Below are 17361 nucleotides of genomic sequence, written 5' to 3'. Positions count from 1 at the left end.
ACATCTAGTGGCGGCTTAATAAACAACTCTTGCAAGGGTTGTTACTTGCCTTTTGTTTATATAGGGCATGTTGTGATTAAAAGTGTTTTCAAATGGAACTTTAGCCACTACTTTGTTTTAGAACATGTTATCAGTTATTATAAGTTATCATGTGTATAACATTGAAATATATATATATATATATATATATATATATATATATATGAAATCTGAATCTGTTTACACCATTTTCAGAAATTAAACGTGCATGCAATTTATTTAAACACTGCTGGTTAAAAACTTACTCCGATCCCCTTGTTTCACAATTGTTCTAGTTTTTCTACTATTTTCAAAATACTTATTCTTCTACAATTCCAAGACAATTTTGGCCCCATATATATGTTTCAATATTGCCGCTACTTAACGAGTGCACACTTTGGAGTGTTTGTACTTTCGAAATCATAAATGGACAGTTCAAAGAAGATTAACTAGCTAGGGGCATGATGGACCTTTTATTGTCCTCTTTAAATTCCTGTGCCTACGTCTAAAACAACTAGTACAAACATTCCTTTTGACGTGAAAGGAAAAGGAACATGTCGAACCGTTGGAAGTGGCCTAGTAAAGAGCAAGCAAAAAGTTTAACTATTTGAATCATAATATATAATACTACCTCCATCGTAAAATAATTTTGCAGAGTAACGAATACTCCCTCCGTTCCAAAATGTAAGGTCGTTTTGAGATTTTTACATTCATTGTATTTGATATATATCTGGATATAATATATGTCTAGATGCATAGTAAAATTTATAAATTTAGAAAAAATCAAAACAACTTATATTTTATAATGGAGGGAGCACTGTGTGGGCGCCTTGGCAGTGATCTGGCCAGCTCCGGCTTCTGTACTGCTCATCTACTGTTGACTACTGTTCACTGGAGCGGGGGGGAGCCAGAAATCCTGGATCCGGCGGCTCCAACCTCCCCCGCGTTGGCTGTAGCGCGGAGCAGAAGAAACGGCTCTACTACATTGTCACAAACAATCCAAAATAGTAGCCGGAGCCGGAGCGGGTGTAGCCGTGCCAAAAAAGGCCCTAGATGTGTGGCTCGTAAAAGAAAAGAACACTATGCGCACACGCCCCAATGCGTACCAGCGATGCAATGCTTCTACCAACATGAATATTCCTCGTCCTACGTGGACTCGTGCAGAAAACATAGGTCGTTATCCAATCTGGCCAATCATCTCACGTTTAGGGCGATCTGAGCCGTTCGATCTGGCGCGCATCGCCCACTCCCCGCACCCGCCACTGTCCCCCACTGACGAACGGCCCCACATGCTCACCCGGGTCAGCCCGACGGGCCCCACCACCTCCCGGACCCCTCCGCCGGGCGCCGGCCATCCCCTCCCCAAAATCCTCCCTCGATCCAACCAATCCCACACCGTGCTCGCCGCCCAAATGTCGCCGCGGGCCGCCTAGGGTTCCGGCGGCCGCCGCCCCCCCTGCCGGCGCGATGGGGAACACCTGCGTCGGCCCCAGCGCCCCCTCGGACCGCCACAGCTTCTTCAACTCCGTCTCCCTCGCCGTGCTCTGGCGCCCCGCCGCCGCCGGCGCGGAGCCCTCCCCGACCCCCGACCCCACCCCCTCCACTCCTTCCCCGACCTCCTCCAGGGCCCCCGACCCCGTCACCATCTCCGACTCCGAGCACTCGCCCCGCAACCCGAACGGCAAGCCCAAGCCCAAGCCCAAGCCCAAGGTGAAGCGCGTGCAGAGCGCCGGCCTCCTCGTCGGCTCCGTCCTGAGGCGAGACTCCGAGCGGCTCAAGGACCTCTACACCCTGGGCAAGAAGCTCGGGCAGGGGCAGTTCGGCACCACCTACCAGTGCATCGAGAAGGCGACGGGCAAGCAGTTCGCCTGCAAGTCCATCGCCAAGCGGAAGCTCGTTACCGACGACGACGTCGAGGACGTGCGCCGCGAGATACAGATCATGCACCACCTCGCCGGCCACCCCAACGTCGTCTCCATCGTGGGGGCCTACGAGGACGCGGTCGCCGTGCACCTCGTCATGGAGCTGTGCGCGGGAGGGGAGCTGTTCGACAGGATCATACAGCGGGGGCACTACTCTGAGAAAGCCGCCGCGCAGCTGGCGCGGGTGATCATTGGGGTTGTCGAAGCTTGCCATTCCCTCGGGGTGATGCACAGAGACCTCAAGCCGGAGAATTTCTTGTTTGTAAACCAAAAGGAGGACGCGCCGTTAAAGGCTATTGACTTCGGGCTTTCCATCTTCTTCAAACCAGGTACAGCCTCGATTCCGGTGTTGTGCCGTGTTGTATTGTATTGTAGAACGTGCAGGATTTTTGGCCATTGCTCCCCCAAGAAAAATCCTAGACAATGCCTAGTTTGACTGCCAGTTTGCTGTGGCGGTGGACTAGTAGTGCATCTGTGCATACACACAGCTTTGAGTTGACACGATTTATTTCACATGTTTGTGAGTATGGTACTACAAGGGCTTATTTTAAATAGTACGATTGGACGGGTTTTCATGCCTTGTATTGAGACTCCCTTGTATTCAGTGGCGGAACGTGAGGCATATGGAAGGAGGGGCCAATTAGTGCTAATGAGCTAATCTACAGATGGATAATATGTTAATATATCATATCTCAAAGAAATTTCATTGACCAAGGGGGGGCCAGTACCCCGTTTGGCCTCTACTGAGGTCCGCCAGTGCTTGTATTAGTAGAAATAATCGAAGTTCAGAGCATGAAAGCTTTGTGTGACAGTAGTACTGCAGCAGGGGTACATATGCATCTTCTGGTATTCAATAAATCTGGGAGGGAAACTTGTGAGGGATAAGAGAAACATGAGCTCCGTCCCTATACCTTGTAAAATTGCCAATCAATTTCCTGCACTTCCAAGTAACAAAGAGATAAACGAAAATAGGAAAGAAAGACACACAGAGATGTGCATTGAGGTCATTTAGAAGTAGTTTCTATGTTGCAATCAAACTCCTGAATGGACAACTCTGTATTTTCAGTGATTGTTTTCTTAGCTTAGAAACTTTGTCTCCAGGTTTAGATCAAGTCCGCATTCCATTTCTTCACAATAATGGCATGGGTTATTTATGATGTTTAATGTCTGAATATTATCTGTTAATTTGCATGAAAATTGTGTGAATTTATTTCGCCGAGGATCATGAGAGCGAACTGCAAAGTGGCAAGTACATTTCAATGCTTATTATCGACACACACCATAGCAGCCATGTTAAGTTAAGAATCTATTGTATACTGAGAGGATTACATTTGGAGATCTTAAACTGTTTGAAAACGGGGTATAAAACTATGAGAAGTGATGTTGCCAAGACCTACATGTGTCCCTCAATATTAACCTTCAGATGAGCACGCTCAATCCAAACTTTCTAAGGATGGAGCCTTATATTAATATAGGTGGTGATACTGATTCGAAACCATAGTTTTCAATCTGCAAGTTAAAAATTGATAAGGCCTGGATTTTATATTTGGTTGTTATTTAAGGCTTTAAGGCATGTTTGTAACAGACCCTAACTAGGAATTAATTTATTGACATGCTCATTCATGTTAGTTTGAAGGGATTTAGCACAGCTGCAACCATGCATATTCTCAGATCCATTCTTAGAGCAGCTTGAGTGCTGTTAAAGCGAGCTGCGGGCTGCACAAACTAAACAGTGCACATTCGAGCAATCTGATAGTGGTTTCAGTCTTTCAGAGCTGAAAATAAAACTCCAAACTTGGTTCGAACGCAACTCAGTAAAATAATAATTTCTGGTGGCATTGATCTGTTTTGGAAAGAAAGGTGCCAGGAAAGAGGAAGAGGAGAATGGGAAAAAGTTATCTTTTTTCTGTTTATTTTAGTTTCCTTTGGGCTCACAAAATGAACCAGCTTTGGAGGTATCAACTTAAGCCCATTTTCTGATTTTTCTCCCCAAAGTTGAACACACATTAGTAATGCTCTTAGGGGAGCTGTATGTTCTATCTTTTGAAACTGAGAAGGATGGTATTGAACTTCATACAGTAAGAAACCAAGTGAATTATCAAAATGAGCATATGATCACCAATCCTCTATTTCTTTTTTTCATTTATAACACCATTGGACAGTCATATGTATACCACTGTCTATTCCTGTGCAGTCTGTGTTGACTTGGAACTGCTTACAGGTGAAATATTTTCGGATGTTGTTGGTAGTCCTTACTATGTTGCCCCTGAGGTTCTGATGAAAGACTATGGCTGCAAGGTGGATGTGTGGAGCGCAGGTGTAATAATTTATATCTTGTTGAGTGGGGTTCCTCCATTTTGGGATGGTGAGGATACATTTACTTCTTCACTGTACTTTTTACCTCACCTTTTGCTTCTGACAGTTCTGCACTGTTCTATGTTCTTTGATTGGTCTGCCCTTTGTAGAAACTGAACAAGGAATATTTGAACAAGTTCTGAAAGGCGAAGTTGATTTTTCATCCGATCCCTGGTCCAGTATTTCAGAGAGTGCAAAGGATTTGGTCAGGAAGATGCTAAACCGTGATCCCAGGAAGAGATTGACTGCACATGAAGCTCTATGTAAGTACACAGGACTTTTGAAACACTAATACCACCTATAGAAAAAATGCTGTTGATCATCTAACTCCATGAAGTATACCACTTTATTATAGAAATTCTGTTGACTATCTAATTTTGCTGTCATAAGTCTTCCCAAATGATCCATCTTCATTTTGGCAGGTCATCCCTGGGTTTGTGTTGATGGAGTTGCTCCGGACAAACCTCTGGATCCTGCTGTCTTAACCAGATTGAAACAGTTTTCTGCAATGAATAAACTAAAGAAGATGGCTCTTAGGGTAAGTACTGGAAGGTTGCTTAGTTTTGTAGAGAGGATATTATTGTGTTCAGTATTGATATTCTAGTTGAACTGGGTGTCTGCAGGTCATTGCTGAGAATTTGTCTGAAGATGAAATTGCAGGATTGAGAGAAATGTTCAAAATGCTGGACACTGACAATAGTGGGCAGATCACATTGGAGGAACTAAAAATTGGCTTAAAGAGAGTTGGTGCTAACTTAAAGGACTCGGAAATTGTAACACTAATGGAAGCGGTAATTATTCTAACATATTTTTTCCCTTCTGTTTCCATATAGTTTCAAAGGTTCCTGTGCCCAATGAGCTCAAGAAAACTCTTTCTTAAATTTGAGTTTCTGAAATATCAAACTGATGTAGGTGCATTAATAGCATCCTTTTTAGTTTCTAAATCTGTTTTTTTATCTGAACTTATTGATCTAAGATTGTGAGAAATAACCCTTTTATATTCTTGCAAAGGAATTTCTTGCTAGGAGAATTAACAGTGCACATGTAAGTTTTGGGCGTTGCTTGAATGAAGATATATGCTGTGCAACTTTCAGGCAGATATTGATAACAGTGGTTCCATTGATTATGGAGAGTTCCTTGCTGCAACTTTACATCTGAACAAAGTTGAGCGAGAAGATAATCTCTTCGCAGCATTCTCATACTTTGATAAAGATGGCAGTGGTTACATTACTCATGATGAACTACAAAAGGCATGTGAGGAGTTTGGTATACGAGATACACACCTAGAAGATATCATCCGCGACATTGATAAAAACAATGTAAGTAGATGTGCATCTGATTATGAGTCTGCTGATAAAGGCGAAGAGTTCCATCTCACTTGCTTATCTCCTCAGGATGGCCGGATCGATTACAACGAATTTGTAACGATGATGCAGAAGGGAAATAACCCACTAGGGAAAAAGGGTCACGCCAAGATGAGCTTTGGTCTTAGGGAAGCATTGAAGCTTGGCTAAAGGTTACTGATGTTTTTTCTTTGCATTTCTTTCCTTAGCAATCCAATATTCACATGAATTCTTGTGCAGCTTATTCCCATTTCCATGGATGATGCTCCGTGGCATGCTAGCACTCCACATAAGCTACAGCATATGCTTACTGTTTTTTTTCCAGGCATGATCAATCCTCAGTGTAAAGTGCCATTCAGCATTATACGGCAACTATAGCCGAGAAAACGAGGCTCGGGACCTTGGTATTCCGGTACCGAAGGTGGAGCGACATGGCCGGGTCTGTCAACGAGCATGCTGCATGCAGGAAAACAATGACAGATTTTTCCAGAGTTCATCTTAAATACTGAAACGTCCTTGATCCTCCACCATGTACAGGCTTTTTCAAGGAGGGACAGGAATAGTGGATGTGTTTTCCGTGACCTTTCTTTGCTCGTTCTGAAGCCCAGCTTCTGGATGCTCTACATGGCGCATGAATGTTAGATTATAGAGCGAAGCTTAACATGTTGCATGATCAGACGAGATGTGTGTGTTCTATTTGTTAGATAGATGTGCAGTTTTTGTTATATATGTTGTAAGATAGGCTGTACTGTGAGAAATGTCACTAGCCTTTAACTTGTACATGCCGATTACTGGAGTTCAAAGGAACATTGTGTGATCATAGTAATGCATCTATTACACTTGAAATTGTTTTAGAAGTTTTATTGAGAGAGCTTAGCCATTGATGCTGCAAAAATCCTTTTCACCTATCACTTTGTCCCAGAACTTTCATATACTGATTTTTAACAGAAATATTCCAATTCCTATGCTTCAGCTTCACCATCAGAAAATGTAGCAACTTGCTTTTTTCTCACCGGAGGAGATCCGACGGCCCAGCCAGAAGCCCAGAAAAGAACAAAAGAGAAACGACGACCCAGCGCGTGGCCCACACCACCACACCCGCACACACGTCCACACGCACGCCCAGCCGACTAGGCGGACCGACGACCCAGTCCACGACGTCATACAAGGCCCATTGACGGTAGCATTGTCTCCTTCTGCCGTCCGACCCCGAGCCCAGCCCGGCTCCCCTTTTTGGGCGGCCTTCGGAATCGGAGGCTTCAAATCCGTTTCGTATTCCATGATGATGCTCCCTTGCCGATAATAAATAGTCAGAATTATACCCGACCAGCCCAACCAGTCCACCACCCCGAATGCCCACGACGCGAAAGGAGAGAGAAAAAAAAAAGAGGCGCAGAAGACAGGAGAGGCAGCGAGCGAACTCCCAACCAAATCCCCAAATCCACGAGCTCCCGCCCCGATCTCGATCTCGCCGCCGGCGCTGCCTCCGCGATGATGGATCCGGAGATGTTGCGGCTGGCGCAGGAGCAGATGCGCCGCATGTCGCCGGACGACCTCGCCAGGATGCAGCAGCAGGTCGGTCCCATCTCCCGCACCCCGATCCCGTCCCGCGTGTCTCTCCCTCCGAGTCGATTCGCCGGAGCGGGCGAGCCCGAGTGTTTTCCAGTTTTGTCTAGGTAGCAGTAGATCGGGGGAAAGTAGCGTTCAGTTGGGTTGGATTTTTTCTGTTTCTGGGTTTACTGCACGTTGTGTCAGAGAATGAATGTGTCGTGAGGCTGGCGTCAGCGGGACGTGGTTCGAAGGCAGGGTTCGCATGCACGTTGAATTGGAGTCAATCGGGGAGTGTGGCTTGAGTCCTTGAGTTGGGTTTAAATCGGTTTCGCATGCTTGATTGGCGACGCCACCAGAATGTTTCCATCCTGTGTTGCCACGAGCAACCGCGTGCTGCTGCCGAAACTAAGTGCAATAGGACTGCATGTCTGCTTTTATCGTTTCAGGCGCCTGACATGTTTTCCTCTTCTGCTGCTTTACTCAACGTCGTCTGTTGTGTCCTGAGGAAGTGTTTGTGGATGGCATGAGATTGACTATGTCCTTGTTGCGACTTTGATAACTGCAGCTGATGTCCAACCCTGACCTCTTAAGGATGGCTTCTGAGAGTATGAAGAACATGAAAGCTGAGGATTTAAGGCGAGCGGCGGAGCAGATGAATCAGACAAGACCAGAGGATATGCGTGATATGACTGAGAAACTCGCCAACACTACGCCCGAGGAGTTTGCTGCTATGAAGGCTCAAGCAGACGCTCAAATGTCGTATGCTATATCTGGTGCCAAGATGTTAAAGAAGCAGGTTAGTGAAACAAAATTGTGCATCCCATTTTTTTCTACCTTCTTTTTTCATTATGCATGCTGAACTATTGCAATGAAGCTCCATGGTGCATTGTCATGTCTGTGTAGAATATGCTAGTTCTTCTGTCTGTGCTCTTAGTCAATTGCATAAAAGTGCACACAATATTGAATGAACTACATTGCATCTGTTAATTTGGCTAGCACGGAACAGTTTTTTATCACTTTGAACTACAGTGCACACAATATTTAATTTGGTTTTCTATCATTTTTTTTGGCTGACTTCTGGTATTTTTGCACCTAGTTTATTTCTTTTCTTATCGCTGATAGTGAGCTTTCATCAAACAATTAACATAGTTAATTTGATATGGTAGCTTCCAGGTTTCTATGTATGTTACCAATTTCCGTTGCATATAACCCTTTTTATACCTCTTGACTTCAGGGAAATGAACTTCATAACCAGGGACAGTATGCGGATGCTGCTAGCAAATACAAACTGGTGAGTTTTGAACATCAAGCTTCCATTTAAAAAAATGTTGGCATGCTTTCCAGTAAGGCCTGACTGTTAAACATGTTCTTTTCTTGATCAGGCCAAGGATAATTTAAAAAACATACCATCGTCTGCGGCGCATACTCTGCAGTTGCAATGTACCCTTAATCTAATGGCTTGTTATTTGAAGACGGGGCAATTTGACGAATGCATAAGCCAAGGTTCAGAGGTAAGGTCATGAAGTATTTTACTACCTGCTTTCATTTGAACGGATTCTAGGATCTGATACCCTATTTTTATAATGAGGTATGAGCACAAGATAGTTTTCCATTCCTTAATGAAATCCTGTTTCTGTGAAAACCTACTGTTTCATGATTAAAAAATGCTGTGCCATGGTGTTTAGATCATGTGAAGTTCATGACCATTACAAGTTTACTGCTTTAGCAGACTATAAGGTAAAATGTTTGAATTCTGTAAAAGGAAAGGGGTCTTTTCCAAAGATTGCTAAGTAAAGGCAAATAATATGGGTACTTCCATATTTTTGAACTGGTAATATGTGTGATTAAACATCATAACACTTCATATCTTGCTGCATGTAATAATCGAGTAATTCCACCCCTTTGGCTATTTATGAGCTGTTGGAATAGAAATTTGTAATTCTCTTTGCTTTTTCACAAATTATGTTGTCTATTGAGTGCCCCAAAGCATTGCAGTTCTTCTATTACTTGAAAGGCTGACTCATCTATATCAAATTGATTACAGGTTCTAACTTATGATTCAAGCAATGTCAAAGCATATTATCGGAGGGGTCAAGCGTATAAAGAACTCGGAAAATTGGAGGTAAGCTTTGCTCTATTTGTGGGCATGTCTTTTTATTCACTGTAAATCCCTTGCATGATTCCCCCGTTGCTATGCTCAACATGAAATAATCATGAAAAATACTTTCAGGCCGCTGTTTCTGACTTGAGTAAAGCCCATGAAATTTCCCCTGAGGATGAAACTATTGCTGAGGTTCTCAGGTATGGTTTCATGTTCTATCACAGCTTGTACCTTATTCTGATGTAAACAAATGTGTTTAGCAACTTAAGTTGACACCACTGTGTTCTATTTTATTCATAATGCAGAGATACTGAAGAAAAACTTGCACAGGAAGGGGGAGGAGTGAACATGCGAAAAGGTGTTGTTATTGAAGAGGTTGTAGAAGATGATACTTCACAGCCATCGAGCAGTCAAAGAAGTTCTCCTGGGTATACTGTTTCACAACCACCTGAAAGCCATCAAGCAGTCAGGCCATCCCAAAATTATGTTTCCAAGAGCGGTACTGAAGGCTTATCGAAGTTAGGAGTTGAAGGAATGTCGCCTGAACTTGTCAAAACTGCCACCAATATGATTGGCACAATGAAACCAGAAGAACTTCAGAAAATGTTCGAAGTTGCTTCTTCAATGAATGGCACTAGCTCTGTTGGTCCCAATATGGGATCCAATATGCCAGAAATGTCACCTGATATGCTTAAGATGGCATCTGATATGATTGGGAAGATGTCTCCTGATGAACTGCAGAATATGATGAATTTTGCTTCTCAGATGGGTGGGCCTGGTGGTGCCCCTAGGAGCTCAGAGAATAACTTCCAACCTTCATCGAGAGCCACAACAAGTAATTCACCCCTTGGATCATCTTCTCAAACTATTTCGGAGAGCCCTGATGAACTGTCAAACGATCAAAGGATGGGGCAGTCATCTTCTAGTCTTCCGCCTTCTACAGCTGATATGCAGGAAACCATGAGAAACTCTATGAAAGACCCTGCAACACGGCAGGTAAGAAATCCTTAGCCAGGGGAAATTATGTTTCGAATCATGATGCCAGGAAAATTCATGCTTTGAATTTCAACATCTCTTGGGCCTTTTTTCTTATCTAACATCTCCTGTGCCTTTTTTTTTTAATTTAACAGATGATGGCAAACATGATGAAGAACATGAGCCCTGAGATGATGGCAAACATGAGCGAGCAATTTGGAATGAAGCTGTCAAAGGAGGATGCTGCAAAAGCTCAACAAGCCATGTCCTCATTATCCCCCGAGGATTTGGATAGAATGGTACGAAATCAATTTTCATTAGCTTCAACTGCCTGGTCATGATCTTAGTTTACTAAATGGCAGGCTTGAATCTTACTGCTTCGATCATTAACCATGTGCTTGTCTTTGCATTCAGATGAGATGGATGGAGCGAGCCCAGAGAGGGGTAGAAGTCGCGAAGAAGACAAAGAACTGGCTTTTAGGCCGGCGAGGCTTGATCCTTGCTATTGTCATGCTGATCCTGGCATTCATCCTTCACCAGCTTGGGTTTATCGGCACGTGATGGTGTGACCTTGCATCTGCGTGCGGCAAATAATTTGTTCGATAGCGATGGAGTTTCTCCTTGCTCACAGCTGTTCGGGCACCCGGGAAATTCCGAATACGAGAATTCTTTGAGTCTGTATCTGTTTTAGAAGTGTAACTGTGTAACTTTGTTTATAAGCAATAACATTCATCTTATTTCTTCAAGCAAACGAGGAATAGAAAGGAATCCAGCCAATATTGTTGTGATAACCAGCTGACACTGTATACTTGTGGTATCTCGGTTTGAAGATTTGCAAAGCGTTAAGCATATCAAAAGCAATATTATCCTAAACACTAAACAATCGGTCACCTATCATTGGCCATCTTTTGTTTGGCTCTTTATTCGAGCTACTAAATAGCCATTTAAGCATGTTAAACGGATATTAAACTGATTATACGGGTGTTTGCTCTTTATTCGAGCTAAATGGCCATTTAAACATGTTCAATGGATATTAAATTGACTATATGAGTGATTAAACAGATGCTGTCTACACGAATGGCCGACAAGACGGAACAGTGATCAAAATGAAGCGGGTTTTTAAAGCAGCTGTGAGATATTGATACATAAGAAATTCAGGTGTGTTACAGATTTGCAAACACATACGAAAACAGCTACATGAATATAGCATCTTTAAAATGTTTGGTTATTAATAACAAAACAAACATAACTCTTTCCACTTTACGTGAAAACTGCAAACCACAAACGAGATGAAGTTAAGTAAGGGTTTGGAGGATCGTTAGTGCAGATGCAAAAAGAAGAAATGGCAATAAAATATGTTTTGGGGTTAACAAAAACTGTGCGCAAAGGGGAACCATTGTCTAGGGCCCAACCGGGTTCGAACCGGTGGCCTATTGATCTGCAGTCAATTGCTCTACCACTGAGCTATGGACCCATTTGTGTGAACGAATTCAAAATATCTTGTATTGCCTTGAAAGTTAACATTTAGCCGGACGGCAAGGCAACTATGTTTTATATTTTCCTGCTCTTGTAACACGAGGTTCCTCTTCAGTTCAACAAAAACAAAGTTGCTTCACGACACAAAACGGGCACGATGCCAGTCCCCTACAATCCTGGTGCGCACACATTATTAGGAACACGGAAAATCCCATCCCCATAGCACTAGTATCCTTCGGAAAAAAGGAAAAAGAACGAATAAATAATGACGTGGAATTCCCACTCTCAAGCCTCAACCAAACCTGGTAATCACATCGGCGTTGCTAATTAATCTCCATGCTCCCACACCCTCTCACGAAGTCACGTCACGTGCTCCACGGATTAGTCGGTTGAAAATTGTGATCCGTTCAGCGGGCTTGACCACCGCCGGCTCCGGCACGGCTGACCGCGTCACCCTCCCCTCCTGGCACAAAGACTCCTAATAATGATAACATCTCGCGGCCCACCATGTCAGCGACACGGAGCAGGTACCGGCAGCGGGCCCACCAGCACCGTCAGACAAGCGGGGAGATACGCGGGGCCCACCCGTCAGCGGCGGGAGGGGTGGCGACACGGAGTCGCCGAGGGGGGAGGGGACGAGCACGGGACGGCCGTTTCGTCGCCTCTTCCCCCCCGCCCCCAGTGGCCAGTGGACGTGTCGTCGCCGGCCGCAAGAGGAGAGCGATTCCACGCGGACTTGGTCTATTAATCTCCGCTAGCAGTATCGTTTGGGGGCGATTGCTAGGTTGTTGGAGCAGGTTTGGGGTCAGCACCGCTCGCTCGGTTGGTCTCTCACTGACTCTCGCCCTCCGCCGATTTTCTCCCGTACGGTCTTGGTCGGAAAAGGTGCGGTTCCGCGGCAGTATGCTGTGAATTCTTGATCGGTGTTTTTAGGTCGTGCTGAACGACTTGCTTCATTTGGTTGGCTTGATTGTTTTTTGCTCGAATTTCCGCGTAAAAATGATTATCCTTTTGCCGTTCGTGCTGCAGGAATTGTTTGCGGAGGCGGCGGCGTTGATCCGGGCAGCTTCGATCGGAGAGAGGGAGATGGAGGGAGGGGGGATGGAGGCGACGGCGGCGCGGATGGAGGAGCTCTCGTCGGCGGCGGCGTTCGTGGAGGGCGGCGTTCAGGACGCCTGCGACGACGCCTGCAGCATCTGTCTCGAGGCCTTCTCCGACAGCGACCCCTCCGCGGTACGGCTTCCTGCTGCCCCGCGGCCGTGCTGAAGGAGATGCATGGATCTTTGGGTTTGGGTTGCGCCTTGCTCGGCCTCTTTAACACGCTTGCTCTTTCTTGCTTCTGCTTGGCGCAGGTGACCAGCTGCAAGCACGAGTTCCACCTCCAGTGCATCCTTGAGTGGTGAGAAGCTGCTCTGTAACTGCTTCCTGCAGTTCTTTTTTTTTTTGAACGTGATGGCAGGAGCTCTGCTTCCTGCAGTTCTTCAGGCCCTTTTGATATCTGTGTTGCGAGGATCAGGAGCCGTAGTGTTTAGGAATGCACAGTTCTTCAATTGTTTTGCTGGGTGCTCAGCTCGTAATTTCGATGAGTGCTAAATGCACTGCTGATCTGAATCTCTGCCCATGCACTCTGAATGTAATTTGGGTGAAATTGCGATCTCTGCTCGGAGATGTTTGGTTGTCAGTTACCAGCATTGGTGTATTACATGCGTATTGTAATTGCTTTATTATCCTTAAGTGATACATAAGTGCATTCTGATTGATCTTGTAGGTGCCAGAGAAGTTCCCAGTGTCCCATGTGTTGGCAGGCAATCAGCATGAAGGACCCAATGAGGTAGAAATTCTGCTAGACCAATGCATTGATTGTGAACACTCACTTTTCATTTACGGTTTGGTCTCACTTGGATTTCTTGCCTACTGCAGCCAAGAACTCCTTGAGGCTGTCGAGGAAGAGCGGAATGTGCAAGAAAATCATGCGCGCACAACTATTTTTCACCATCCACTGCTCGGAGATTTTGAGGTGCAGCATATCTGATATTCACATTTGGGAGTGGGAGTGTGCCTCCAGTAACAGCACGCCTGGTTGTATGTATGCACGCTTAATTCCTGCACAAATACTGATGTCACTGTTTCTTCCAGGTACCCGTCGATGCAGATGATGCAGAAATTGAAGAACGTATCATACAGCACTTGGCAGCTGCTGCTGCAATTCGTAGGTCGCACCGCCATGCCAGAAGAGAAGGTCGTCGCAGCAGATCGGCAGCGCATGGCCACCCACAAACTCTATTCTTTCCAACTGCGGAGGCCACTTCTGGTGGATCTATGTCATCAAATTCACGGCAAGAAGGGGTTCATGAACATGCTCCTGCTGTAATTTTTGCTCGCCCATTTCCTACCGTGGATTCTACAGAAGAAACAGGTGCAGACACATCTGTGCCTGGAACTTCCTTGGCTAATAATGGCCCTGTTGTGTCAAATAATAGGTATTTCCTGCAGAAAAAGGGCCTACATGGCTACAATTCACATGTAAATATATGATTATTTTCATTCACATGGGGCTAACACTTGCTACATAATGATCTGGATCAGAGTTTCTAAGGACCAATCTTCACCTGTCGGCCAAGATGAAGCCGGACCATCTGACGTGCAGTCATTCTCAGACTCATTAAAATCACGCCTGCAATCAGTTTCAACAAAGTATGCTTCTAATTCTACAGTTTTATTGCTTCTAATATCAGACACCTTTGGAAGTTTAAAGCATTATTAACTTAAGTGTCCACCATCTTTGCTATACCAGGTACAAGGATTCTATAACGAATAGTACACGCGGGTGGAAGGAAAGGTGGTTCACGCAGAAGAACACTATATCAAATCTTGGTTCAGAGGTGAGAAGGGAGGTCAATGCTGGAATTGCTGCTGTATCTCGTATGATGGAGCGACTAGAAACACGGGATGGAACAGGACCATCATCTACTTCGGCAACCAACGTTCATTCTGCTTTAGATACAAATAGTCAAGGAGCTTCGCCCCCAAAAGTTGCGACTGTTGGAAATGATGCCTCGTCTTCAGCAACTTGAATGTCACAAATCAGATTCTCAATGAGTTTACACTACATGTGGTTATGGAGTGCGGTATGTGCTATGCTTCTACTCCAGAGGACGTACTTCACAGTCTGTCACATTGTATAATCAGTTTGTCACTGGCTCATTAGTCAGTGAAGAGATGTTACATGCCAAGTTGTTGTTCCATGAATATTTGTAGACTAAACTATGCTTTTACTGCCCAAATGAAACACTGTTAGTTAATTTGGATATGCACGATTGAGAGACCATGACAATGTTTTAGTCCTATCATTCAGGAATCATAATTTATATAAGGATAGTTTAGTACATTAGTGTCCATGATATACTGGGAAAACAGTTGGTCAAGTACTTCCCTCTTAATTATCAAGTATGCATGCCACAACAGCATGCCATCACTTCGGAGATGTACTGTCATATATAGTGCTTCAGTGAACTGATAAGTAGATGTCCTGATTCACTAGTAACAAGTGCTGTGTATTTACTTTCTGAAAAGTTTGGTCATACCACTCAGATATCAAGGGAATATGAGATGAATGTTAACTATTGGTTCACAGCATGTAGATTAGGACAAATTTCTTTTCTGTTATGATCTAACATTAAGACGTAGAAGCTCATAGTCTTCCCGTTCTCAGCCACTGTTTGGTCCTTTTCATTTTGTTCGCACAGAGCTTGAAAACAAGTGATATTTTTTTCAGGTCTAGGACGAGAATGTCTGTTGCAAATAACGTCTCCTTCAGTAGGGCTGCTCCTTCAGTTCTCCGAATATTCTGCATCAATAGGAAGGATATACCATGTTTGGAGTTCCTTCTGAACGCTCGCATGCAACATCTGCAGTATTTGCATGGATGCAATGAACTGGTTTGAAGAATCTATATATGTACAGATTGTCATGGAAGTGCCACATCTGGTCTTGTTTGTTTCTGTAGAATTCTAAGCCAAGTGCACGTTGTATTATTTATCCTCTTAATAGAATCCTAGAATGAACACGAACAGGCCAGTACTGATTGTTATTGGTGAGACTTTGCATCCATCCCTCTTTTGAATGCATCAGCATAACCCCCACCGTCTTTTTCTACTTCTTAATACAAAGACGCGCAGTTCTCCTGCGAGTTTAAGAAAAAAATTATATCAGCATGCGTCCTGTTCAGTCTATATGTTTGCTTGGCTTATGCAATTAACACTTTACATGAATGCCAGGCATGTAAGACCCAGACAAAGTTAAATTCTCTGACCAAACTGGCCTCTCATTCCAGAATTACTACCAGCTGATTAGCTGAACATCCACTGTTTAACCTTGTGGTTCATCACATCACTCACTGTCATCATATCCATACATTTTTGTTTGTGCTCGAATTGGGTAGTCTGTTCCGTTCCAACAGCAGTCACTGTCAGTTCAAGACTGACATTTTTCTTCACAATCAGCCAAACCTAAACTGTTGCATAGCATCAGCATGTTTCATGATTGAACAATGTGACCTTCAAATAATACTAATAACAACAATAATAATAATTAAATCTGATTACAAAAAAATATATCTTTACATGCACACATGAAACACCTTCCTGTACTCTTGTACACTGCAGGCTCCAAGTCCCCAAAGCAAAGGCTTCCATTTCCGCCAATGGAGCTCACACCAGCAGTATCTAAGGACAAATTTCTTTCTTTCCAGATTAAGATCTCATTTAAGATGCAGAAACTCATGTTCTTCCCTTCTCTTAACCCTCGTGTGGTCCTTTGCAGTTTTTTCCCCACAAAGCTTCAATTTTTTTTTCCAGAAATATCGCTCAGTAGGTCCCTTTCTTCAGTTCTCAACCAAGCATTCGTGTCGATACTAATAAGGAGACACAGTCCTTTCAGACCTTGACATGCAACTTGTGCAATGTTCCAAATAGATGTAATCAAATGGTTTGAAGAATCTATGTACAAATGTTCATGGTAGTGCAATACATGCCACACATATACTTCTAGCTTTGTTTGCTGCTGTTTGAAATCTGCATTGCCAAGGGCATGTTATCTTTGTCTAGTGTGAACCTTTGAGACCATTTTATTAATCAAAGAAAGATGTTTAAAACATGTTTTCATCTCATGGCCTAGGAATCCTCCTAACTCCTAATAGAGCAGTATGATTGTTGCTGGTGAGGCTTCATTCATCTCATTTTTGGAAGTATCAGCATGCATCCTATCCGGTCCTTATGTTTGCTTGGCATTTTTCCAGTACAAGAGGACACAGCAAACAGTTTACACAAATGTCAAGTATCTCAGACCAGGCAAAGTCACATGTTCTCTAACTATAACTATAACTAAGGGCATGTTTGGATCATCCCGACTAAACTTTAATCCCTATCCTATCGGATGTTTGGACACTAATTAGAAGTACTAATTAGACTAATTATAAAACTAATTGCACAAATGGAGGCTAATTTGCGAGACGAATCCATCAAGTCTAATTAGTCCATGATTTGACCATGTTGTGCTACAGTAAACATATGCTAATGATGAATTAATTAGGCTTAATACATATCCAAACATCCGATATGAT

The 17361-nt window shown here is 43.8% G+C and overlaps 3 protein-coding genes and 1 non-coding gene across 6 annotated transcripts; 3 read left to right on the top strand and 1 right to left on the bottom strand.

Moving 5' to 3' along the window:
- The first annotated feature begins 1318 nt into the window (after positions 1 to 1318).
- LOC112882671 (calcium-dependent protein kinase 17) lies at positions 1319 to 6492 on the top strand. Of its 2 annotated transcripts, none has more exons than XM_025947778.1 (8): positions 1319 to 2269; positions 4162 to 4305; positions 4406 to 4558; positions 4718 to 4833; positions 4919 to 5086; positions 5390 to 5614; positions 5690 to 5811; positions 5879 to 6492. In XM_025947778.1, the coding sequence occupies exons 1-7, from the start codon at positions 1486 to 1488 to the stop codon at positions 5807 to 5809; spliced, it is 1710 nt and encodes a 569-aa protein (XP_025803563.1). In that variant the 5' UTR covers positions 1319 to 1485; the 3' UTR covers positions 5810 to 5811; positions 5879 to 6492. The 2 variants fall into 2 exon arrangements, with proteins under 2 accessions (XP_025803563.1, XP_025803562.1); XM_025947777.1 differs by having other exon boundaries at positions 1320 to 2269; positions 5964 to 6492.
- Positions 6493 to 7129: 637 nt separating this feature from the next.
- On the top strand, positions 7130 to 11056 carry LOC112882672 (outer envelope protein 61). Its single transcript, XM_025947779.1, has 9 exons — positions 7130 to 7213; positions 7755 to 7985; positions 8424 to 8480; positions 8572 to 8700; positions 9234 to 9311; positions 9420 to 9490; positions 9596 to 10286; positions 10421 to 10564; positions 10680 to 11056. The coding sequence occupies exons 1-9, from the start codon at positions 7130 to 7132 to the stop codon at positions 10824 to 10826; spliced, it is 1632 nt and encodes a 543-aa protein (XP_025803564.1). The 3' UTR covers positions 10827 to 11056.
- Positions 11057 to 11667: 611 nt separating this feature from the next.
- TRNAC-GCA lies at positions 11668 to 11739 on the bottom strand. The gene has a single exon. It is a non-coding gene; the product is annotated as a tRNA-Cys (tRNA).
- Positions 11740 to 12345: 606 nt separating this feature from the next.
- Positions 12346 to 15883, top strand: LOC112882321 (E3 ubiquitin-protein ligase RHF2A-like). 2 transcript variants are annotated; one of them, XR_003226643.1, is made up of 9 exons: positions 12347 to 12626; positions 12771 to 12974; positions 13094 to 13140; positions 13510 to 13572; positions 13662 to 13758; positions 13878 to 14221; positions 14328 to 14435; positions 14536 to 14869; positions 15517 to 15883. XR_003226643.1 is itself a non-coding variant. In XM_025947348.1 (8 exons), the coding sequence occupies exons 2-8, from the start codon at positions 12828 to 12830 to the stop codon at positions 14813 to 14815; spliced, it is 1086 nt and encodes a 361-aa protein (XP_025803133.1). In that variant the 5' UTR covers positions 12346 to 12626; positions 12771 to 12827; the 3' UTR covers positions 14816 to 15331. The 2 variants fall into 2 exon arrangements, 1 of the variants encoding a protein (XP_025803133.1); XM_025947348.1 differs by lacking the exon at positions 15517 to 15883 and having other exon boundaries at positions 12346 to 12626; positions 14536 to 15331.
- Positions 15884 to 17361: the final 1478 nt, after the last annotated feature.

Source organism: Panicum hallii, chromosome 2 (genome assembly GCF_002211085.1).
Source record: "Panicum hallii strain FIL2 chromosome 2, PHallii_v3.1, whole genome shotgun sequence".
NCBI classification, from domain to species: Eukaryota; Viridiplantae; Streptophyta; class Magnoliopsida; order Poales; family Poaceae; genus Panicum; species Panicum hallii.
The sequence above is the reverse complement of the archived record's forward strand: the minus strand, read 5'-3'. Positions and strand labels throughout refer to the sequence as shown.

What these genes read in the sequence shown, in the direction of transcription:
- LOC112882672 (XM_025947779.1), top strand. Translation starts at nt 7,130, where the DNA reads ATGATGGATCCGGAGATGTTGCGGCTGGCGCAGGAGCAGATGCGCCGC. An exon ending in GCATAAGCCAAGGTTCAGAG is followed by an intron (nt 8,701 to 9,233) that starts GTAAGGTCATGA and finishes AATTGATTACAG; the next exon opens with GTTCTAACTTATGATTCAAG. An exon ending in ACTATTGCTGAGGTTCTCAG is followed by an intron (nt 9,491 to 9,595) that starts GTATGGTTTCAT and finishes TTCATAATGCAG; the next exon opens with AGATACTGAAGAAAAACTTG.
- LOC112882671 (XM_025947778.1), top strand. Translation starts at nt 1,486, where the DNA reads ATGGGGAACACCTGCGTCGGCCCCAGCGCCCCCTCGGACCGCCACAGC. An exon ending in TTCCATCTTCTTCAAACCAG is followed by an intron (nt 2,270 to 4,161) that starts GTACAGCCTCGA and finishes AACTGCTTACAG; the next exon opens with GTGAAATATTTTCGGATGTT. An exon ending in GCGACATTGATAAAAACAAT is followed by an intron (nt 5,615 to 5,689) that starts GTAAGTAGATGT and finishes TTATCTCCTCAG; the next exon opens with GATGGCCGGATCGATTACAA.
- LOC112882321 (XM_025947348.1), top strand. Translation starts at nt 12,828, where the DNA reads ATGGAGGGAGGGGGGATGGAGGCGACGGCGGCGCGGATGGAGGAGCTC. An exon ending in CACTGCTCGGAGATTTTGAG is followed by an intron (nt 13,759 to 13,877) that starts GTGCAGCATATC and finishes TGTTTCTTCCAG; the next exon opens with GTACCCGTCGATGCAGATGA. An exon ending in CTGCAATCAGTTTCAACAAA is followed by an intron (nt 14,436 to 14,535) that starts GTATGCTTCTAA and finishes TTGCTATACCAG; the next exon opens with GTACAAGGATTCTATAACGA.